General features: G+C 39.4%; 3 protein-coding genes across 3 annotated transcripts; 2 read left to right on the top strand and 1 right to left on the bottom strand.

Moving 5' to 3' along the window:
- Nucleotides 1-1,932: 1,932 nt before the first annotated feature.
- LOC115781862 (receptor-interacting serine/threonine-protein kinase 3-like) lies at nucleotides 1,933-6,446 on the top strand. Its single transcript, XM_030731762.1, has 15 exons — nucleotides 1,933-2,052; nucleotides 3,055-3,232; nucleotides 3,352-3,667; nucleotides 3,764-3,912; nucleotides 4,000-4,049; nucleotides 4,249-4,404; nucleotides 4,551-4,633; nucleotides 4,755-4,803; nucleotides 4,884-4,930; nucleotides 5,277-5,343; nucleotides 5,446-5,483; nucleotides 5,767-5,812; nucleotides 5,902-6,144; nucleotides 6,239-6,280; nucleotides 6,406-6,446. Exons 2-14 carry the CDS (start codon nucleotides 3,087-3,089, stop codon nucleotides 6,253-6,255), a joined length of 1,407 nt encoding a protein of 468 aa, XP_030587622.1. The 5' UTR covers nucleotides 1,933-2,052; nucleotides 3,055-3,086; the 3' UTR covers nucleotides 6,256-6,280; nucleotides 6,406-6,446.
- A 2,971-nt stretch (nucleotides 6,447-9,417) lies between these two features.
- Nucleotides 9,418-16,965, top strand: impdh1a (IMP (inosine 5'-monophosphate) dehydrogenase 1a). The gene is made up of 16 exons (XM_030731314.1): nucleotides 9,418-10,306; nucleotides 11,052-11,150; nucleotides 11,997-12,045; nucleotides 12,681-12,782; nucleotides 12,931-13,005; nucleotides 13,131-13,337; nucleotides 13,480-13,567; nucleotides 13,664-13,863; nucleotides 14,265-14,355; nucleotides 14,462-14,557; nucleotides 14,636-14,779; nucleotides 14,897-15,038; nucleotides 15,129-15,272; nucleotides 15,358-15,441; nucleotides 15,674-15,690; nucleotides 15,802-16,965. Exons 1-16 carry the CDS (start codon nucleotides 10,071-10,073, stop codon nucleotides 15,903-15,905), a joined length of 1,878 nt encoding a protein of 625 aa, XP_030587174.1. The 5' UTR covers nucleotides 9,418-10,070; the 3' UTR covers nucleotides 15,906-16,965.
- Nucleotides 16,966-17,084: 119 nt separating this feature from the next.
- On the bottom strand, nucleotides 17,085-23,013 carry prrt4a (proline rich transmembrane protein 4a). The gene is made up of 3 exons (XM_030731312.1): nucleotides 22,913-23,013; nucleotides 21,711-22,409; nucleotides 17,085-19,805 (listed from the first exon to the last, which is right to left on the bottom strand). The coding sequence occupies exons 2-3, from the start codon at nucleotides 22,291-22,293 to the stop codon at nucleotides 17,728-17,730; spliced, it is 2,661 nt and encodes an 886-aa protein (XP_030587172.1). The 5' UTR covers nucleotides 22,294-22,409; nucleotides 22,913-23,013; the 3' UTR covers nucleotides 17,085-17,727.
- Between the last annotated feature and the right edge of the window lie 673 nt (nucleotides 23,014-23,686).

The following is a 23,686-nucleotide window of genomic DNA, read 5'->3' as shown; positions in this document are numbered from 1 at the left end:
TCCAGTTCTTTGATCTGAAAGCAGAGTGGAACCCCCCCCCCAACTCCTCCTTTCACATTTGAAACACTCCCAGTGAACCCCACACCCACCTCCCCCCAAAACCTTCGTTACTTGGATGCCTCTCAGTAAATACTACTCTCCCTCTGTTGCTGCCCTCTGCCTACCTTTTTCAGTCTACTATCTATCAACACAAAGCACATCCAGGCATGCACGTGGGGCTTCGGTGCAGCTGCTTTCTCCCGAGGTTGTCCAGTCGCTGCTCCAGAGGATGTAACCTGCTGGCATCAGTGATGCTCCCCAGGCTATACCACTCTTCCACTGTGGTGCAAAAGCATACGTTCACCTCAGCTCTCGGATCCAGCGCAGAGGGCTCCCCTTTACATTAATCCCCAGCCTCATATATCATCAGAATGAGACAAGGGCAAGGAGGGACGCAAATGAAGGAGAATATTATTGACAGTCTCTACAATGGTAGAGGATGAAGGAAAAGGCAGATAGGAGGAGAGATGTAGCGTAGAGAGCAGCCCCTGGTGAGAGAGGTCCACACTGAGATGAGTGTAAATGAAGGTGGGTGGGGAAGAGGGAGGGGAGACAGGAATGGAAATGCAAAGAGCAAGAACAGACCGCGCCTATCGATGCCGGCTGAAACAGCAAGGCAGCATGGGATGTGAGTGAATACTCCTCAGCTCTCGTGAAGAAAGGGGTGTGCATGTTTGGTTTGCATGTTTGCACACAAGACATAGACCCATAGTGTCATGTTCACAAGCAGCAGTGCTCCAAACACATAACTATGATTTTGTTTTGTTCCTTTACTGGACTGCGTTTGACATTAATAATAGGCATAAAAATGCTCTTAATGTGTCTTTTTTTGTTTGTTTGTTTGTTTTGTATACGAGAGGATGCAAAAGAGAGGCAGAGGGAGAAAGAGAGCTTATTAGAAGAAGGCCAGAAATCCTCTAATCATACAATGATGAATTCTATAGCTGGAGTAAGACCAAGACTTCAGGTATTATGATTGCCTCCATTGTGAGTTGGTTGTTTCTGTTTTTTGCAAATGGGTGCACCTATACTTAATATTAATTGTTAATTAATTAGTTATTAATTAATATCAACAGCATTATGATCACATTTCTGAGCAAATAACATATTTTAACAGAGGCAATCCTAAATCTTTATTAAATAGTTAATATTATTATAACAGTACTTGGTACCATTTTATTTTTTAAAACTTCTCAAAAGGATTTGTGTTTTATCAGCTTGTTTAAACATATTTATTTCTGCTTGTCAGCTAAATTCCTAATTTGTGATAATACTTGTTTTCATAGGTTCAACTCAAAAAAAATTCAACAAATTGCGTTTGTTTGTAGTGACAGGCTGCTAGTAACAGCCTTTATTATGCTTGAATCATTCACAGATGGATTGAAAATGAGTGAAAAATGTCTGGCTCCTTGGAAGCAAAATATATTGACACGAGGAGTGGCTCAAGACTACTCACACAGTACTATTAAAGTTTACTTATTCACGTATTTATATCACATAGGAAGCACCATAAAAGCACATGAAATGCCCGGATATAGGATAGATAAGTTATTCCGCACGTGCACAGTTCTTAGGACCTGAGGCACGCACCCGTTAAAATAGGAACAAAAAAGCTTAAGCTGTTCCGGTTTGGGTTTGAATTAAAGCCAGCAAAGAAAAATCTGTAGTGATGAAAACTTTTATACTGTTTAACATTTCATTGTTTGAAGCTTTAAAGCATCACGATTTTTTTTTCCGTGTGGAGAAGTGCAAGTTTGTTTGGTGAGAAAAAGCCTTTTATCAACACATTAATATTCCTCAAATAAATTATAACTGACTGTCTTATCCAACGGGCAGTGTGATATTATCAATGCCCGCCCATTACGCAGGCTCTCCTAAGTTTAAACTCCGCCCCTTGACTGTCGCTGCCTGGCCAGCAAAGATATGAAAATGAAAGTTGGAGCGTCTTATTTGCCACAGGTTTGGTTTGAACAAACACTTACATCTGGATGTGGAACAAGCTGACGAGATAAGGTGCGTATCAACCAGCAGTTGAGACTTTTTCCTCACAGATGCTGCAGCTCAAAATCGAATGATAGTTTGCGAAACAATAGGCGATGTAAAATCCTTCAAAACATCTTTTTACTTGTACACACCAGGAAAAGCGCTACTCATTATCATCAGCGCCATGTTTAAACGGCTTTAGGGAAAATGACTGCAGTTTGAACAAGTTTTGGTTGTATTTGTTTTTGTGGTCAAATTAGAAGCTCCAGAATTTCCTAAAATTATTTCACTGAGTAAGTCATCACATGTGGAATAGACAATGTGATTACATTGCGATGTAAATGTGTACTGTAAAATATGTTTGGCGAGCGTGGGCGGAACAGATTTAAACCAATCTGCGAGAGGAGCAAGAGTCTGTCGATGAAAGAGGAAGCGGAACTTGCAGAGGGCAGATGCAGCGTTTTGTTTTGTTTCCAGATAATTTTTAAAAATCTAGTTAGTTTAGTTTTCTGCTGTTCTCTGTAAATGTTACTTTCATCTGTTATTATAACTGCACATGAGCACTTAAATCTCTGATGCGCTCGTGTTATTCACTGTGACACCTAATAGCAGTAAACCTAAAATAAATCAATAATATTAATAATCGTCTGCTACTGTACACATTTAAAGTCATGGATATGATGTAGGAAAATACTTTAAGTTAGAAGATGATTCCTCTGTCATTCTGATAAAAATAACTAAACATTTGACCACCCTGCTTTACACGAAATGAAATTAATTAGTAATTTTTCTGGCAATAATGTATTAATTGAAATAAAAACTTATTTTTTAGGTGAGTTGCAATGTAGTTTATTTGTTTTTTCTCCATGTATGACCAGGTTTGGGAAATGCAGATTCAAAATTGAGTTGTGTGTGTTGTTCCCTGCTGCTTTCATGTTAGAGCAAAAATAAAGAAGTTTAATGAGGTGTATAAAATAAATATAAATGCCAAGTTAATTCTCTCTATCATTTTAATGTTCAATATGTTTCTAGGTTGCAGGTTTTCTGTCTGAGTTCAGCAGGAGATGGCACTGCAGACTGAGTCAATTGGTAATGAAAGCTTGGAGAACTGGAAACCAATTGGCTCTGGTGGATTTGGTGAAGTCTACAAGGCCAGACACAAGATATGGAAGCATGATGTGGCCATTAAGCTACTTCATCATGCTGCTGGGTAAAATTAGAACTGAAAAATTACAGACCAAACCTAAATTATTAATTTTTACACTTCCAAGCATATGAAATAGTACATTTCTAAAGCTTTTGCTTTTTATATATTCCTTCCAAAACTAGGGACGGAGAGCTGCACAAGGAGGCTAATTATATGGACAAAGTGTCCTGTGACTCTGTGCTGAGGGTTCATGGAATGTATAAAGGATGTCCACCAGATGGACGGACATCCACTCATTTGGGAATAGTCATGGAGTTCATGGAGAGAGGATCTGTTGAATCTCTGCTGAAGGCTCTGTCAGGTCCACCACCATGGCCTCTGGCCTTCCGCTTGGCTCATGAAGTCGCTCTAGGAATGAACTTCCTCCATTGCAATAACATTTTGCACCATGACCTAAAGCCAAGCAATGTACTGCTGAATGGTGACCTTCATGCCAAGGTAAAGTGCCAGCCACCAAACTCGTGAGTTTAGATTAAAACTAAACTAAAACTGAATTGTGTCTTTAATGTTATTTATTTTTTGATTATTTTGTAGTTGGCAGATTTTGGTCTATCCAGGGTTTCCACCAGCGCTTTGAGCAGTTCTGAAGAAAGGACCGAAGTGAAAGGAGGCACATATAAGTACATGCCTCCTGAGGCTTTTAATGCATCATATCAACCTGTTCGTACCCTTGACATATACAGGTAAACATTAAAAGAATGATTATGTGGATTTATGTATGATTATGAATTTTGTTGTGTTAATTTCTTTTCTTTCTTCATCTTGATCAGCTATGGTATCCTTCTGTGGTCTATTGTTTGTGGAAAAGAGCCTTTCCCAGGTACAGTTAATTGATTTCAGTGACCTACCATTTTTATAATTTTATCTTTCTTTTTTCGATAAGTTTCCAATTTATTGTTCAAATGATTTTTTAAAAATTAATTTAGAGTTCATCTTTTACAATAAATATAAATTCTATCTATCAAGTACTATCATTTGTGCTTATATATTTTGATGAAAGTCTGTTGTATTTCACATAGATGCCACTCTAGCTCTTTTGGAACTGAGGATCCCCAAAGGGGACAGACCTCCCTGTACTGAAATAGACCAGACGAAGGCAGAAGGACTGAAAGAGCTGGTTGACCTCATGAACAGGTGCTGGGATGGAAAACCATCCAACAGGCCGAAATTTAAAGGTATGTGTTCACTACAGTTGGATGCTTTTTATGCTCACTGTTTTCATTGTTTAACATTTTTGTATGTGAGTGTGATCCCATCGATAATGCACACTCTATTTTCCAAACATTATGCCTTTTAAAAGTGGACCATGGCTTTGTTTCAGAATGCCTTGAAGTTACTGAGGCCGTGTTCTCAAAGCACAAGAACGGGATTCACGATGCAGTGGGCCAAGTCAAGAAAATATTGGTGCAACTCAATATATCATTTCAGAAAATGAAATAATAAAATACTGAATAGTCATCAATTGCAATTTAGAGGGAGTACTTTGAATAGATTTCTTTGTGTTTTGTTAACTCTTCTGTTCTAGGATAATCAACATTCATCCAGTTCATCTGGTTCTACTCCTGAGATGTCAGGTAGGTTCTTCAGTATTTATCCTCATACTTTTTCCTTTCTTAATGACAATAAACATCATGCATATATTTTTTTTTTTCAGGACAGTCAGAGTCAAACGACACAGTTGATGCCAGATCTGCTATGGAGGTATTTGTCCTTTCCGTCTCACAAACCTGAAAAGAAAAAAAAAACAAAATAGAGCAACTTTATTTAAGCATCACTGTCATCACAAGGGACTTGAGAACAACAACAACATTAACAGAGGTTTTGTTGTGTTATTTAAATTGCATGTTGCAGCAACACATAATGAAATCCTTTTTTGGGATCACTGGTCTTCTTAGTTGATATTTAAATTATGCCACATGTCACAAGGACACAAGTAGGTAGGATTCACAGTTCACCTGTGTGTCCTTCTGTTCTGCTGTAATAATATCAATTTATGGTGAATACCGTTATGAGACTTCTTTGTGTATGGTTTCCCTCCCTGGTCTAGGTTACACCACCCAGTAATCGACGGTCCAACACAAGCAGGCAATCTGATGTTATTCCTAAGACGCCAGGTAGATTCTTTAATACAGTTTGTTTGTCACCTGTGTTTATTCTCATACATATTCCTTACTTAATAACGATTAAGACAGACAGATATTTTATTTATTTTTCAGGACAGCCAGCAAATGATACCGTGGATGTCCCATTGCAGGTATTTGTTTTACACTTTGTCCTTTGTCTCTCAGTTAGTTGAAAGGAAATAGCCGCTGTGACCTGAAGAGAACTGAGAACAACAACATCGACTTAACATTTGTTTTTGTATCATTACACATACTAAATATTGTTTTGAAGAGGTTGGATTTTTTTTTTTTTTTACTTGTTCACAAAGATGTGTCATATTAGGATTCACAGTCAAATCAAATATTTGTGTATTAGTGTAGTGACATAGTTAAAAAGTATAGACTACAAATGTTTTATTTTCCTTTTGCCATCAGAATTCTGTCAGCAGTTCTGCTAGAAATCTGACTCCTGCAGACAAAGGTGCGTATTCTTTATTATTTCACAGTTACAGCCACAGTTTTATCATTCTTTTTAAATACATGCTATTATTCTTTTTCATTTACAAACAGCAAAGTTTGTTGACAAGAACAGGGCGAAGTTAATACAAGAGGTTTCAGAAGTACTTGCAATAGCAGAAGAGCTTGAAGACATGGTCCATCCCGAGGCTTATTTATCGATTGAAGCTAAATCAACAAGCCAAGATAAAATGAGGGAGCTCTATGGAAGGACATTGCGATCAGGAGGGGAAAAGGTCAAAGCAGCCTTCTTTGATGCTCTTAAAAATCATCATAAGGAACTAGTGGAGAGACTTGGTATGATTTATTCTTGTTAAAGAACTCAAAGACGGTTTAATATAGAACAAGTTTATAGGTTTTAATTTCTCTTTCAATTTCTTTTGGTGGCTAGTTCCAAAGCAGCTGTGATGATCCTGCATTTTATGCACAGAAGGTCAAAAACTTTACTTTTTTTTCTCTTAAATTTTTATTTATTATGAAAAAGCTAATGAAGAAACTATATCTAATTTTTTTTAATGTCATTTGATGACATTTTGTTACACTGTATTTGTTTTTTAGAAACTGTGCCAGAGAAAGAGTGGAGAAAAAAAAAAAAAAAAGAAGAAACATTTCTTTATTCTGATTAAGGGACGAGACCTCACCTAACAATACCAGCTGAAAGAGCAAGGCAGCATGGGATGTGATGAATAATCCTCAGCTCACTTAAAGAAGGGGGTTTGTTTACATGTGCACAGAAATCTTTCCCATTGTGCTGTGTGTAAGTAGCAGCGCACAGAACAGTGGTTTTCCTTTGTTGCTTTACAGGATTTTGTTTGACATTAATAATCTACTAAAAAAACTCTTAATGTGGCTTTGGTTTTGCATAAGAGAGGATGCAAAAGAGAGGCAGAGAGAGTTTATTAGGAGAAGGCCAGAAAACACGTAATCAATCATACAACTGTGAGTTTGTTGTTTCAGTGAGTGTTTCACTGAATGGATGTACCTGTACATTTGCTTGCAAAATTCATCTTAACAGCATTATGTTCAAATTTCATAACATAGAACACATTTTTAACAAATCTGCAATAAAATTTTTTTTATGATAGCAGTTACTTATTGCTATTTTGTTATTAAAAACCTTCCCAAAAAGACCAGAATTTAATCAGTTTGTTCAAACTTTTCACACGTTTTCCACCTTGTCAGCTAAATTCTTCATTAGTATTCAGACTCACTTTCAGTAGTGACTAAAACTTACTTTTTAAATCACAAAATGCTGAAAGAAATTGTCACTGACTTGCTGTCATATAGCTTACTCTGAGAAATTGCTGCAACCTTATTGTAAGCTAAGTCCTTACTGTATAAATTTTTAAAAAGGCATTTATGGGAATATTTGTAGTTTTCTGTTTTTTCTGGTTAGCCTTCCTTTTAAATTGTATTTTTTACTTTGGATGCTAAAAATGTTATAGTCCTAGGTCAGTTTGCCCAGCATTTTGAGTTTTTTTGGATTTTCGATCTTTTCTTTTTTTTTTGGTAAATGTTCCATTGATTCTTGGTTTGCTTGGTGTTTATGTCTTGTACATTTTCTTAATTATATTTAATCTTTTTATCAGTTGCTTAGTTTCTCCCTCAGTGGTCCTCCCTCCTGTGTTAAGTGCTGCATTATTCATGTGTCTGTGTCTTTCCCATTTAGTTGTGTCATTTGTCTTGCCTTTCCATTTAGTTATGTCCCTCTTTCTGTTTTAGTTGATTTAGTTGATTAATTACCTTTTGTATTTCCATTCAGTCCTAGTCTCATCTCCATGTTTTCCTCTTGTGTCTCCTGTGTTCTCAGTCCCTTCTCCGTACTCAGTGTTGGTTATATTTCCTGTCTTATTGTGATAGTCTCTTGTCTTGTGTGTTTTGCATTTAATTTTACTTCCCTTGTCTTGTCTTCTGTAATTTGTTTCAGGTGTATTCCCCTCCTGCTTCCCCTTCCCTCGTTACCTCGTGTTTATTGTCTCAGTGTTCCCTTTGTCCTTTATCAGAGTCTCTGTTCATATTCCTGTTCACATCTGTCTATGTCACTGTTCCTATGCTCCCTAGCTCCAGGCTTTTCCTTGCCTTAGTGTGTCCCGGCTGAGGTTTTCAGCAGTTTCAGTTTTCCTTGCCCTCCTACCTTATGTTCAAGTTTTGCATCTGCCTCAATAATGGCTCGCTTTTTATTGCACTTGGGTCCTCACCATGCTTTACAGACTGTAACAAAAACAGCACTTTGGAACTGCTGTGTTGGAAAAGCTTGCTTATCTGCTTGCTTATTTATATCACTATCCTAAAGCCTTTTGAAAGATTGTGACTAAAGTGACAAGCCAAGATAAAATAACGGTGCTCTTTCTATGGCTCTTTCTAAAGAAGTCAAATATGATTTAATAACCCTAACCAATAAGTTAATGGTTTGTAATATCTCTTTTATTTTCCTGCCTAGTTCCAAAGCAGCTTTGGTGTTCCTGCATTTTATGCACAGACTTTTCCTGCTTCTTAAATTTTCATTTTTTCTAATATAATATAGAAATGTTATAATTTTTGAGCATATGTAATGTGATGATATTTTCTTACTCTATATTTGTTTAACAACAAGCCGTTAATGTAATCATCTTTTTGTTAATAATAATAAAAAAAATCTGTGCAAAGTAAGTTTGGTTCCTTGGCTTTTCTCTTTTTTTTCTCTTTTATTTACTTTATTTATTTAGCTCAGTGTTGTATTAGCAATCAGAGACAATATTTTTATTGGGGGGGGCTTTGTTTTTTTCTCCATCCAGTAGGATAGAGGGAGCAGCAGAGAGAGAAACAGAGAGAGAGAGAGAGAGACCTTCTAATAGGCTTTTCTGGTTCAATCCCTCCGTAACTGTCACAAGCAGTCAGTCAGTCACCTGCAGATGATGGCACCGAGAGCAGTAAAGTTCCTCTCCTGTCTCAATTAAACATGCAGGTCAGTTTGTTAGTGTCCTCACACTGAGTAATGGGCCAAACAATTAACTGATTCAAGAGTCAAAAACTCCTGCAGTAAAAGAAATAACATTTTAATGACCTTGCTGTGGTAAATTCTATTAGTTAAAGTCACTGTTGTTCTCATAATATGAAAAAATATTTATACAGCGCTTTTGTTGTACTGCTGTGACAAAAAACTGTGCTTCAGGATAGAGGCCACTCCTAAATGTGTGACAAATTAATTACACAACATTTTGTCTTTAAAAGTTATTCTCTGTCTCATGTCTCAAAGCCAGGAAGTTTGTAAGTATTCTGGGGTTTGACCTTGTCTCATTCACAGCTTTGTGTTCTTGAGGGTTTTACAAGCACACACACACACACACACACACACACACACACACACACACACACACACACACACACACACACACAGACCTTCACAACATGGTAATCCTCCGTGAGGAAAGAGTATTCAAGTGTCATCTTGACCCATCCTTCTCTTCCTCAGTCCTACTACCTCTCTCCACTCTACACCCATCTCACCCCACCCCATCCTGCATTAATGCTCCCAATCCTCTTTGTGGGAGAGTGACGTCTGCTACTGTCAGAAACAGAGTTAAGCTCAGCAGGCACCAGGAGAACCGAGTGGAGAGACGCTCCCAGCCTTAGGGATAACCAAGTAAGTTCTGAGCCTCCAGGGGGGCGAATCTCCGCTACCTAAACAAGACCCGACTCTCCTCCCCAGTGGCTGCTTGTTCCTTCAGCTGGGGAGCATACAGGGAATTCTAAATTTGCTGTGCCAAGATAGTGAACTTCATCATCAGGTGGGTTAAACAGGCTATCCCCCTGCCCGAGGGCCTTAATGGCCTCCAAGGATAAGTGATAACAGGAATACAAACTCATCTGTGAGCAAACCACGTTAAGGATTTTCTGTTGCTGCTTCTTTGATTTTTTTTGACAACAAATTTTCCTACAGGTTTGTCACCTGTAAGCATTCCACTGAAAGCCATGTAGTTTTGACCATTTCTGTCCCACAGGGAAGAAAAGAGCTGGCATGATAGCTTACTCCCACATCAGGTGTGTCTGAAAGGTGTTTGTGTGAACAGGCACTCAAAGCACTAGCTGTGTTAGAGTGCGTCTCTCGGGGTCTGTTGAGGCCACTGTTTACTTGCAGTGTGACGGTGTGATTCTGTTTGTGCGTATGAAACAAGTAACAAGTGCTTAAAGAGTGCGTGAGGTGGTGGGGCACCGTGGAGGTCAGAGCCCTGGATTTCTTAGAGATGGAAGGTCATGCTTATGACCGCTTTGGAGATGGAGAGAGGGACAGTTACCTCATCGACTATAGAAGGATTGTAGGAGACATGGAACCAGCACGGCCACGTCCCTCAAATAGAGATGGGGAGCAACCTCACCCGTATGGGGCCTATGCCCACCCCGTGCCGCATGGACATGGATATGAGACAGCAGCCCAGCGTTACAGCGCTACACGCATTCAAGCTGGATATGAACCAGAGAGGTCAGTCTCACACTCTATAGTGGTCTATCAGCAATCTTCAATACTGCGAGGTCACAACCTTCTCTGGTCTGCAGATGAGAGACTATGAAGCCTCATAACTTGTAAACATTGCATTTCCAGTAGCAGCTGAGCTGTTTTCACTTTCTAGTTGCTTTGGCTGTGTGCATTACAAGCTCATTTATCAGCTACCTGGGCAGCCTACCAAATCCTCTTACCTACTGTACTGCCGTCATAGGTGTAAAGAAGGAGTTTCCATTGATAAGGACGGATTCCTTTTGTTAGCATTTCCTGTCTTTCCAACATTTGCAATAAGATATAGTTACAGTATGTCTGTAAGAAAGAGAGAGATGAGTCACATCCATGCTTTTGGAACAGGTATAAAGAGATTCAGAATTTAACTGCTGACGAATGGACCTTTTTTTTTAATATATTACATTTTCTCCTGAAGTAATGGACAGAATAATAAAATATTTACTTGAATATTTAAACATTTGCAACAAAAACTGTAATTAATGTTAATTTAAAACTACACAAATGATTAAGTTGTGGAAAAAGAAGACAGAATATAAGCAATAGTGTCATCTTTTTATTGTCATATATCAATATTTTACTTAATATTCAGATGTGGCACTGCAGCTAACTCATATTCGCAGCTGAGAACATGAGTTGTGCGTTGTATGTGTGATGAGCGATCAGTGATGTGCGATTACCATGATGAGTGCATGTGTGTATTTTTATATTTCAGCATGGCTGACTACTTGATCAGCGGGGGCACAGGTTATGTTCCTGAGGACGGACTCACAGCACAACAACTTTTTGCTATCGGGGATGGACTTACGTACAAGTAAGAAATTCAAAAAGAAAGAAAAAACAAATTCATGGCTTTGCTTACATACTGACACAGATCCAGCTGCACCTACAGAAACACAAATATATAGTTATGCAATGTCTTCCATTAAATGTTTATTAATATCAGTGATGGCACATCTGCTCAGATTTTATATGGAGGATTATTATGAGTAATACTACTTTCAAGGATGACTCTTGAGTGGTGGTACAGACATTAAAAGCAGTGTGTGGCAGTGTGTTTGTGTGTGTGTGCCTGCACGTATCAGCATTAATGGCTGTCAGGGTAGTTTCCTTAATGGGGCTATGTGTAGGGTTTATCAGTGTGCAGAGGATAAATACAGAACATTTCAGTGTGTTACTGACAGATTATTTCTGCTCACTGTCAGAAAAATCTTTTAAAAAGTATTGCCTTGTAGGAAGGACTACGTGACATACAGTTCACATAAACAATTATAAGGGATAGTTTTACAAGTGTTTTGACGGTCACTGGCACTACTAATATTAGAAACTGGTTACCAGTCACAATAATGAGGCTGGTATTGTTTTTTCTCATTGAGTCTGTGTGTGTGTGTTTCCTTATGGCAAAAAGTGGTTCTGGAGACAATTACAACTTCAGGAACCACCACAAAGGTTGTCAAGTTAGATGATTGATGAGATGCAACCCACGAGTGCTAACAACTCATGTGATGAAGTAGTAATCATTTGGGATCAGATAATCAACGTGCTGATGAGTGCAGTGACCGGTGTGATCCCATCGCAAAGTGATTTCTAATTTCATTTGTGCAATACTTGATAGTTCTCATGATTTTCTCTCCACATCTGTCACCTCTCTCCTTTTCAGTGACTTCTTGATCCTTCCCGGTTTCATAGATTTCACCTCTGATGAGGTGGTAAGTGTCATCATACTGTCTGACATATTAAAGGCCACACATAACCTACTGTTCAAAGTTGCTCAGTATACGGTTCATAGATTGGTGATATAGATATGTTCCTCATCATGGGCTAAGTCACAAAAGTAGTTGCTGTCATCTCTCTGAGGTTGCCACTTTAGTGGCTGACAACACAAGAACTTTTAAACTGTTAGCTCACTTTGCCTGTGATAGCGAAGTGTGCTTACTGTAGCCTTCAAACATGCTGTCCTTTAATCAGTCCCTAACTGTTTGATGTGTTGCTTAGTTAAAGGTGAATGTGCACAGGGTTGTATATTTGACTGGCATTATTTTCATCTTTTTGAACTCTGCTGGGACAGTAAATTGATTTCATGACTAGGTCACATGGGTTATTGCTGAATAGCAGGTGTTCAAGGCAGCCACCTGGGCCCTTTAAATAGTCAACAGGTGAATTCAGCATGTCTACTTCTGATGTGTCCAAATTGGCTCATTGCATGGGAAAATCAACAAAACTTTACCATTTGGTTAAGGAATAGGGGACCGTTTTAGATTTAATTTGCTAAAATGTGTGTTATAGGCCTCAGTGTTGCAATATAAGGTGACAATTTTGCTTCCAAATGCTTTGCTCTTTTAAGGATCTAACATCAGCACTCACGCGAAAGATTACCCTGAAGACGCCTCTGATTTCATCTCCTATGGATACAGTCACAGAGTCATCCATGGCCATCGCCATGGCAGTGAGTACAAACACTGCAGAGTGTTACATACATCGTACCTAAGAGTTGATTCAGTATTCCACCACTAACTGTTAAAAGTACACCTTTTAATGTTCTTAACAACATGATGTTTTCCTTTACTTCCCTGTCACTGTTTGGCTGGTTTCAGCTGATGGGAGGGATTGGAATAATTCACCATAATTGCACTGCTGAGTTCCAGGCCAATGAGGTGCGCAAAGTGAAGGTAAGACAGAAAAGTCACTGGACACATGAACTTAAATTAGACAAATAAAATCATCTTTGATCAGTGAACATTATCAGTTACAGAACTTAATTATCACTCAACACTTGTGCTTTTGTTTTTGCTAGAAATTTGAGCAGGGCTTTATTACAGACCCAGTGGTAATGAGTCCCCATCACACAGTAGGGGATGTGTTTGAGGCCAAGATACGCCATGGTTTCTCTGGGATCCCAATTACAGAGACGGGCAAGATGGGCAGTAAGCTGGTTGGCATCGTTACCTCCAGAGATATAGATTTTCTGTCTGAGAAGGATCATGACCGCCCCCTGGAAGAAGTAAGTGTATCATTTATTGTAGCTTGTGTTTTGCAAGAATTTGCATATTATTTCAGAATATGATATTGCAGGAATTATAATATCAAATAAGTGGGTAGATTTTATAATACGCTCTTCACAGTTTCACTATTTTCTAACATAGGCAATGACAAAAAGAGAAGATCTAGTTGTTGCACCAGCTGGAGTCACACTGAAAGAAGCTAATGATATACTGCAACGTAGCAAAAAAGGTAACTCTTCAAAGGGGGTAACTCTGCTGTATAGGCAATCATCATAATTTTGACTCAAGCAAATTTGTCCATTCCTTTCCTTTTTTATTCTCCCAGGTAAGCTCCCCATAGTTAATGACAATGATGAGCTGGTCGCCATTATTGCTAGAACTGACTTGAAGAAGAACAGAGATTATCCTCTGGCTTCCAAGGACTCTCGCAAACAGCTGCTGTGTGGAGCTGCCATTGGTACCAGGGAGGACGACAAATACAGACTGGATCTCCTCGTGCAGGCTGGAGTTGATGTTGTCGTCCTGGTAAGTTTTGATTGTGCTGGGCTGAATTGTTGAATTTGTTGGTGAATCAGTGATTTGACTCTGGTGTTTTATGACATATGATCAGCCAAATCCACTGGTCTTATGATGATAGTATTATGATGACTGTATTATTGTAGGGTCTTTACCCACAATACAAAGTGCCTTGAGGCGACAGTTTGTGTGATTTGGCGCTATATAAATAAAATTGAATTGAACTGAATTGAATTGAATAGGATGAATGCAAAGGCTTTGCAGTTTTTATATGGGAAATATTCTGTTCACGTATTTATTCTTTCAAATGAATTTAAAACACATATGGCATTGTAGTGCATGGGTGTTTGATCTATCTAAATTTCAAATTTTCCTAGAATTTTGTTTTAATGCTATTATTATCATTACAGGACTCCTCTCAAGGAAACTCAGTATATCAAATTAACATGATAAACTACATCAAACATAAATATCCTGAACTGCAAGTGGTTGGAGGAAATGGTGAGCACACCTTTTCTCAGGACTTTCTTCCAAATTCATCTTCTACCTTTGTGGCCTTCTTTCTTAGACTCCTCAATCCCTTTTCTGTTCCTCTGTCTCTCTCTAGTGGTGACAGCTGCTCAGGCTAAAAACCTCATAGATGCTGGTGTGGATGCCCTGAGGGTGGGCATGGGGTGTGGCTCTATCTGTATCACACAGGAAGGTACGATCACACTCAATCATGGGACATAATAATGTACAAATCTTAATCATTGTATTGGGGATGTTCTGCATTTCTCAGTAATGGCATGCGGACGACCCCAGGGTACATCAGTGTACAAGGTTGCAGAGTACGCTAGACGTTTTGGAGTGCCAGTAATTGCTGATGGAGGCATTCAAACTGTTGGACATGTGGTAAAAGCTCTCGCCCTGGGAGCATCTACAGGTAAAAGAAAGCAGTATTCTCCCATTTCCTCAAGATTTAATCCAGTGGATAACTGAGTCACCTGTTCTGTAAATTTCTCTAAACATCTCTTTTTCTTTAACAACCTTTTTTCCTCAGTGATGATGGGGTCATTGCTTGCAGCAACTACTGAAGCTCCAGGAGAATATTTCTTTTCTGATGGTGTGCGCCTAAAAAAGTACAGAGGAATGGGATCCTTGGATGCTATGGAGAAAAATAACAGCCAGAAACGTTACTTCAGGTAAGGTTTTCACTGATCCTTTGCTCTATAAACACTTATTCTGGAAAACCTTTACCTCTTTAATCATATGATTCATATTTATATGTCCAGTGAGGGAGATAAGGTGAAGGTGGCTCAAGGTGTCTCGGGATCAGTTCAAGATAAAGGCTCCATTCATAAGTTTGTTCCTTACCTCATTGCTGGCATCCAACATGGCTGTCAGGACATAGGAGCCAAAAGTTTGTCCATTTTGCGGTAAGTGTCAAATTGTGTGTCTGTTTCGTGCGAGATTTTCTATGTGAAGGCTTTCATAAAGTATCCTCCTGTGATCTGTTCCCAGGTCAATGATGTATTCTGGAGAGTTAAAGTTTGAGAAGAGAACCATGTCTGCGCAGATGGAAGGGGGCGTCCACGGGCTTCATTCGTAAGTCTGACCTGTGACCATTTGCTTCTGGTGACCTTTACCCCTCCACTGCAACCCCTTTTTGCATCATTTACTGTAGATCTATTTGTATTTCTATTTCTGCAGTCTAAATACTTTGATAGCGGTGACAGTATGGGAACATGCTATTGTTAGATATGTCCTTTAATTTACCTTCAGCAGCATCACAATTGTCTTGTCTTTTCCTCTTTTCTTACTCATGCTATCATATTAGATATTCTTTTGTGCCATGTAAGTAATCATATCTCCATCTTGTCCTTTCTTTCATTCATCTCCATTCATTCCTGTTTTTGTAGTTGTAAAGTTTATGCTTTCACTCTTTGTTTTTTATTCCAAATGAAGTTACGAGAAACGGCTTTACTGAGGCAGGAGGAAGAGGAAACACTCGATCGGGACCTAACGTCCCGGCCCCAGCAGCTATGAGCAGATGCACCGGGCGCATGTGATTGAACTGCAACACACAAAGCTCCTGTGACTTCTACAGTCTAAAGTCTAACACAGCTATTCTGTGGCCCTCTTTAAGTTCAAAGAGCACAAGAGGATAAGTTCAAAGGAGCAGGATTTAAAGGACGGTCACAAGAAATCTTTATCTGCTGTTGTCCCACCAACGCTGAGGTGCAGAGGGGATGATGTATTTATCTATTCTGCTGTTCCCTTTCAACAAGAAAAAGCATGCTTTTGATTATATTATATTTCCATGCTCATTTAATATACTAGCCCCCCCCTGCCCGCCCTTTTTTTTTTTTTTTTTTTTTTTGCAGAATATCAGGTAGTCAGTTAAAATTCCATGCCAAAATTGTAACAACAAGTGTATAGCGCTATGATCATATTTTTTTAGCACTCTCTCTCTCTTATGTATAACACTAACAAACAGGAAGTAAACATGTTCTACTTACAGCAAGTAAAATCTTACTCTCTGAGCTCTGTGCTGCTCTGTCGTAGACGGGACAAAAACTGCATCAGCCTTAATTTATAAATGAACACTGGAAATAGGAAGCACCTTCAAAGAACAATCGTGCAATTTCACCTCAAATTTTACTTATTTTAATGTTATTGCTTGAGTGAAAGGAGAGTATTCAGTTTTCATATATCATCCTCATTTTTATTTTCATTATACAACTGAAGCTTCATCTCAGCATCACAACAGTATATAATATATGACATAGTATAGTTGTTTTTTTTTTGTTTTTTTTTTCAGGTTCAGTATTAAAAAAATATATTAGCAAGTCTGTTAAATATAGTTATAAATCAGTAGTATTGTGGTAATATATAATATTCCAGTTTTGAGTTTTTCCTTTCTAGAGCTCTTTACGAAAAGCTTCTTTTGAGTTTAGGAATTAGTTTTGAATTCAATTTCTTATTTTCAACATATGACGATATGACACATATCGGTTTTTAACATCTTCTATTGCTCAACCCAAGGAATCAATATTTTATGTAATGTAAATTGTGTTATATAGTGGCTGTATATGTACAGTATTTGAATAAACATAATTTTTCAAACAGTTAGATAATATTTAAAAATTGTTTTATTACCACTTCAGGCGAAAATTGTATGTACCCATTGTGATGTTGTCACTTTCATTCTTATATTCCACAGTTTTAAAAGAAAACACCTGTAAATGATCCAGGAAATGAAAATTAAAAAAAAGCCTGTTTGCTCCTACTGGTACTTAAAAAAGGCAATTTGAATGCTTTTGCACCCAGACATCAAAGAAATCTCAAAAGTTATATATTCAGACTGCAGAGCACACTCCAATACACTGTACTATCAGAAAATGGAAGTTGGGAAAGTATATATCACAAATCACAGCAGATGTCAACAGTGCAAACGTGAACTTTTTTTGAGTCCATATTGCTGTTAAATTCATTGATACTCTCCTCGATTTTCCCTCAAGCAAAACAAAGCAAAAAAATGAACTCCTGCTTAGGTTAACTTCTTTGCAACATATATTATTTTTCAGAAACACACTTAATTCTACATATGATTTGAATAGACGTATGCTAAAATCAGAATGTTGCTCAAATAAAACATAACTGTAAAGAACAGATAAGTTGCTGAAAACAGCACAATGAAGTCAGTCTCATAAACCAGTTTTTGAATATACAGTATCAACTGTACAGTATTTACAAAACAATATTTGGGCGTACCTCATGTTTATATAACTTTTATGACATATACAGTCTACAGTTTAATTCCTCCAGCTAACCTTAACAATTAAATCTATATAATCTGTATTCCAGTTACACCCAGATTCTTTTAGCTTTCTACAGTTCAATGGTGTCACTGCAAACACTCAGGGCATCAATTTGTCTGCAGACACTGACAAACTCTGCTTGTACAGCCATATCCCATTCCAGCTGCTTGCTTTCACTCAGGTGTTTAGTTCCTGCCAATCGGCTGGACCCCTGACTGTCCTGAGACGCTAAGCTCAGGGTTCGGTAACGTCTGTGGTAGGGCAGGTGGGGGATTGCTCGCGGGAGGCTGCTCTGAGCAAAATTTTGCCCTCTGTTGGCCCATGAATGTGAGCGCAGCTTTCCTGTTTCTTTTGAATGGCTGCAGAGACCCTGGGTTGAGCCAGTAACACTCCCTTTCCAATCCCATTGCTCCGGTGATAATGGTTGATTTCTACGAGATGTCATGCAGTCATGTGGTTGGGAATACCTTGAGGTGGAGATGGCGTTCTCTTGATCAACATCTCCACAAGAAGAAGTTCGGTAAAAGGTATTTCCCACAGAGCTGGATCCTTGCTTTAATGTACCTTGGGTTGGAGAGCTCAAGGAAAGACTTGAAGAAGCTGGGAACAGTCTTGGGAAACCAAAGATACTATGAGAGAACAGGGATTCACTGAAAAGAGCTTGGTCAATACTGCGTGACAGGTTTATGGGAGATGGGGGCCGCAGGTCCACAGTAGAGTCAGTCTCTAGACCTAAATTAGCCAGTGATGATAGGCGAGACGCAGCTGAGGTTGTAGGTTTATGCGATGGGTTTTGGGGTGTAGGTAGAGGTAGTATAGTTTTGTTTAGGCTGGGTTTGTGAACATAGTCTGGTCTGTTTCCAGGAGGCTCCACAATTGAGCAAAGAGGAAGAACTTCTGACTGCTCCTTGGTGACAAGATCACAGACCACTAGCTTTTCTTGCTTACCCTGGGAGAGGACGGGAGAATTTGCACTATCCTGAGAGGTTATGGTGAGCATTCGTGAAGGGGACCCGCATGATAGACGGGACCAAGATCCTGGTCTAGGATGAGTTAGGGTCTTGTTAGTAAAGTTGGTAAAGAACAGAGGGTGTGTGCCAATAACAGACAAACCTAGGCATACTCCAACCTCACAGAGTCTGCAGCCTACCTGGTAACCCCACCAGGGCCAAGGCTGAAACCCATGGCCATCAACTCCACCCAAACCAAGGGAATGCAGGATCCCATAAAGCTGAAGACCTCCACACCCTAACAAACACAAAGAAGTTCCTACTCCAGCTCCTGCTGCCCTGCCCCAGTCCTTAATACTAGCAAAGGGGCAACTTGCAGGTCGCATCGCCTCAGGAGATCCTCCACTCTCTCCATTGTCATTTAACCTGTAAATGTGTCTACTGTTGACTTGTGTTAAGCAGTAGAAGATGAGGTATGAGAATGAGAGAAAGATGGTAAGACACACAAACAGGCCCTGAGGAAATAGCAGGATTACAGTAGGGAGGCTGTGGAAGAGCTGAAAAATGCCAAAACACCCTAGAGAGATCAGAAAATGTAACAGGGACATACATAACAACAAGCAAGGTTTTGGCAAGGCTGAGAATGAGGGAGAAATACCAGGTGGAAGTGAAAGATGCTTGCGGGAACGCAAGGAAAGAAGAAGCAAAGCCAGGGAAAAAGCTGAAATCAAACATGGTAATGGCAGTTCAGCGAGCAGCAGAGAGACCGCAGGGGAAAGTCGATCTTGGTAACTGTAAGCATCGTAAAGCAAACAGAAAGCTTGGATCCCTGCAAATGCTAGAATGAACAAGTGCAGCAGTGTGAAATAGGGGCTTCCTGGGGGACACCGCAGGGGCAGCCCTAACAGGCAGACTGCAGAGATTAGGCCAAATACAGTGAAGACAGAGCCCAGGCCATAGATATGTGCTTCCCATGCAAATCCCCATGTAGCGAGGGCAGAGTTCCAGTCTGAATACAGAGGGACCAAAAAAGAAGGGCTGAGAGCCAGAGAGGGGTGCAGAGCCTTGTTGGGAGTAAAATCCTCTGGGTGGGTAGGTGTCCAGGAATGATTTAGTGTTTTGCAGGTTGTAGCAAATGTGTCCATGTTACCATCTAGCCGGATTGGCCCTCTGGCCTTTGAATCATTCTTGGTGTCATCTGTAAAACAAGAGTATAATAAAACATTAACACCATATTGGTTTTGTCAACATAAAGCCAAAAGGTAGAAAATTTAAGTACAGACATAATTTAAGGTTTTTGGCTGGCAAATGGTGCAAACATGCTAACTTGCTTAAATAAGATTGGGTACTAATACACAGACAGTGTAAAAGATGGACGTCGCTACTATGATATCACCCACTGGTTTGTGGATAACTGTTTTGAAGCCTCCAGAAAAGTAAGTGTTTTTGCCATTGCCATCCTAATGTTTTGAAGCCGGATGTGTTGAGAAAGGCCGGGCCTGAGTGTGAAACAGCACAATTGTAGCCAATCAGTGTACACCAGGTAATCCTCCTTTCTAAAACACAGTATGACCTATATTTATAAAATGGACAATTTTTTTTATTCAACATGATTTCCAAATTATTTGGAAATCATGTTGAATAAAATCTATTTATTGGCCCCCTGGTGGCCAATAAATAGACTGCAGGTTTGAGGCACTTGGGCGTTGGTTTCACTTTCCAGATCCAGAAGCTGCGTCCATCTTTTATACTGTTTATGATATCAAGACTTTATCATGAGCATGTTAGAATTAAGCTCAAAGCATGGCTTTGCCTGAGGTACATCTTCACTTCATGTATAGCTGTGCCATTACTTTTTGGTGGTTATTTGTGTTATGACCACTGTAATAATGACAAATGTATTTTTTCCCCATGAAATGAACATACTGTTAATAATCTAAGCACTGGATACAGTCCAAATTTAATTTTATATACAATCTCCATTTTCTAAAAAGAGAGCAGGGTGTAATGTGCTATTCGTGAAGTTAATCCATAATAAAACAGAATAGGCTTGTAACTGGGAATCTAAGTGGGTCACTGACAGAGTGGGAGCATGAGCAGTAGGTTGTGTGTATATGTGTTCGTGCAAAAGTGAGGACAAGAGATACTGTATGTGTGTTGATTAGCCAGTATTGACCTCTCGGCTGCTCTCATTTTGTGTGGCTATTATTAAGGACGGTCAAGAGGTATTATACTACCTGTAAGAATGTGCAAAGGTCTTTGTGATTGATTAGAATTGTGCATCAAATAAATAATGTAAGTTTCTCGTTCTTTAGATGAAATAAGCTGTATGGGGCCATCTGAATCAGGGAACCTACTGGTTAAAAATGGAATGTGTCCTATTTCTGGTCCTCCATTAGTGGTGAAGCGATTACATCAGTAGAGATGCAGCAAACAGAGAGCGCTTTTAAACACTTTCACTCTGCTCCCTATGAAATCTAATAAAAAGGAGAAAATGTTTAATGTATACTTCTTCTTGGCACAGTTATTCAACAAACTTTCTGTTTTGCTGAAATGCTGTGGTATTAAATGCATAGGCAGGAGGAAGTGACTTCTCTATACATTTCTGTTGATGTCCTCCTCCCCTATGCTTGTAGACACAACACATCATTTACTTTGACAAGCAAATGCCAGTGTGAGTGTGTGTACAGTAAATAGTATGTGGGACACATTATCCAGTAACCTCTGGGTGTGGGTAATGGACACTGACTGCAATGTGAATAATTTTTTTTATTTTACTTTAGCAGGAGAAGGAAGTTTGGAATTGAACAATCTGCGTTAAAAGAGTTGAATGAGCAAGACGGGGAAAGAGAATTGAAGGAGAGCTAGAGAGAGATTTGAGGAGAGTGATGCAATCCATTCTGTGAAAACAACTGTGTTTGCCAGCAGAATACATATCATCAACACTGCGGTGATGCATGGATTTTGAATTTTTGGAGGTTATGCAAGGAAACTGATAAACTGGACAATTCGCTCTAAGCCTTAAGTGATGACAAATTTTTTTTTTCTGATGTCAATTTTAGTTTTAAAGTAGGCGTGTTCTAAGTAATTAAAGTACTCTTACCTTCTTTTGCCTCCATATTGGCACGTCCTCTGTGCAAAATAAGATCTGTAATATTAATGAATCCATCTCCATTTCCCTTTGTGGACACAGAAATGCCTGTGGTCCATCCAAGAGTGTCTGGCCCCGGTCCAGTGGGCAGCAATGAAGCTGAGTTCTGGTCTGGTGTGTGTGATGGTGTGAGTGAGCCAGGCAGAAGAAAGGGTAACTGACTATCAGTCATCTCATTTGGAAAGGCTGGGAATGTTGGCTGATTCTCTACAGTCTCTGTAGGATACAAAATAGATGCAGTGTTGGTCTCAGCTGGCTGATTCTTTAATGTTTGTTCTTGGGTAGGCTTGGGTGGTGCACTTGCTGATGAGGATTTCATTGTTTGCATTCTCTCCATGGAGGTAGTATCTACTTTAGCACCCTCAGTGGGTCTGGGTATAGGTCCCTTCTCATTAGGAAATAAAAGGGATGTCTCAGTGCTGTCCTGTAAATCACTGTATTCGCCAATCACACCTTGTCTGTCTGCATCCTCCGATGATGATAAAGGCCAACTCAAAGGTAGACCCAGGAACTCTTCATCTTCGGGTGCAATCATGGGATTACCTGGTGCTAAACCGTATCCACGAGGTCTATGTGAGAGCTGCTTGAGAAACTGGCCTGCTGTGTCAGTGCCTGGCTGTTGTGTTTCTTTTACATTTTCTCCAGTTAACGCTGTGACATGGAGTGAGAGAGGCAAAGAGAGAGGGAAGAGAAAATAAATATTCCACAGAGAGACCATGGTGAGGGTCTGTAAACTCAACTGCAAAGTCATTTGGAGTTGTTGTGCAGTCACATGTTTGACCGAGCCCTAATCTCAGGTTTCCAAAGATGTCATTCTTAACACACCTGGTGAAAATAGAGAGATAAATCACATGCAAGATACAAGTAACGCAAACACTCTTCAGATATTGCTTATCATTTGGACATCTTCAATATAAAAGTTAAACTGCTGCATGCGGGTGAGAGCTAAAATGGAAAAATCGTATACAAAAATAACTGTAATATGACGAATATGAAAACAGTGTACTGAAACCCCCTACTAGACTATAAATTCTTGAGACATGCACACAGTAAAAACATTAGAATGCAGAAATCTATTTAAACAAGAACATAAAAACAAGACATTAACCACACAACTCTGTTTGTGGCAGCCATCCTTTTTTCAGCTTTCTTACCTCATCAATAGCCCTCTTTGCTGCAGCCTCGTTAAACATATATGCCACTCTGTGCTGCTGCATGTCTGCAGTCTCTGTCTGCATAGCACGGCGCGTCCTTTCATACTCACTCTGCTATGCCCCTGTTCTATCCATCGGGTTGCCGACACATGGGACAAACCCCACCTCCTCTACCACAACCCCCGCCATGCCCACATGCTGCTTCTGCACTCATCTGACAGTGAGACCGTTTGCTGCCTTAGATTCTCCTAAATCAGAGCCAGTATCGTTATGAGCGTTACCTTTTTTATAGTTACATAAGAACCGAAGAGAAGCGTGAACGAAAAAGAAAAAAATGCCAAAGCAGATCAACACATGCTGTAGTGTGCCATTTACAAGTAAGCATCAAACAAACAGCTCAGCTTGAAACATTTCAAGTAAAGTATATACTGTGAAGCAGCTTTTTTAAACAGCATACATCTATAATGCATGATAGTAGTTACTTGCCTGTATATGAACACAGAACACCAGAGAACCCAGTAGATGCACTATCTTACAAAGATTTTCTACCACCAATTATTGCGGGAAAAAGACTGTAACGGTGTTATGCTTTTCACCTTCTTTATTTCCCTCCTTTTATTGTTCACGTGAGCTGTTTTTACCCAGTGGGGAAAATCCAGTAACCTCATGGCCTAATTCAATTCCCATGAATGCTTCTAAAATAGACACTGATCCACATACCTTTGGACATATTTGGGGACAGTGAGCTTGAGGCGCAGACAGACATATACTCTC

Source organism: Archocentrus centrarchus, chromosome 6, assembly GCF_007364275.1.
Source record: "Archocentrus centrarchus isolate MPI-CPG fArcCen1 chromosome 6, fArcCen1, whole genome shotgun sequence".
Lineage (NCBI taxonomy): Eukaryota > Metazoa > Chordata > Actinopteri > Cichliformes > Cichlidae > Archocentrus > Archocentrus centrarchus.
Note: the sequence above shows the minus strand (reverse complement) of the source record. Positions and strands in the feature narration are given on the sequence as shown.

Bases quoted from the DNA above. Each gene is read 5' to 3' on its own strand.
- LOC115781862 (XM_030731762.1), top strand. From the start codon at position 3,087: ATGGCACTGCAGACTGAGTCAATTGGTAATGAAAGCTTGGAGAACTGG. The intron at 3,668-3,763 runs GTAAAGTGCCAG...ATTATTTTGTAG, and splicing joins ATGGTGACCTTCATGCCAAG to TTGGCAGATTTTGGTCTATC. The intron at 4,931-5,276 runs GTATTTGTCCTT...TCCCTGGTCTAG, and splicing joins ATGCCAGATCTGCTATGGAG to GTTACACCACCCAGTAATCG.
- prrt4a (XM_030731312.1), bottom strand. From the start codon at position 22,293: ATGATTGCACCCGAAGATGAAGAGTTCCTGGGTCTACCTTTGAGTTGG. The intron at 19,806-21,710 runs GTAAGAGTACTT...CTTGTTTTACAG, and splicing joins CAATATGGAGGCAAAAGAAG to ATGACACCAAGAATGATTCA.
- impdh1a (XM_030731314.1), top strand. From the start codon at position 10,071: ATGGAAGGTCATGCTTATGACCGCTTTGGAGATGGAGAGAGGGACAGT. The intron at 10,307-11,051 runs GTCAGTCTCACA...TTTATATTTCAG, and splicing joins GCTGGATATGAACCAGAGAG to CATGGCTGACTACTTGATCA. The intron at 14,558-14,635 runs GTACGATCACAC...TGCATTTCTCAG, and splicing joins TATCTGTATCACACAGGAAG to TAATGGCATGCGGACGACCC.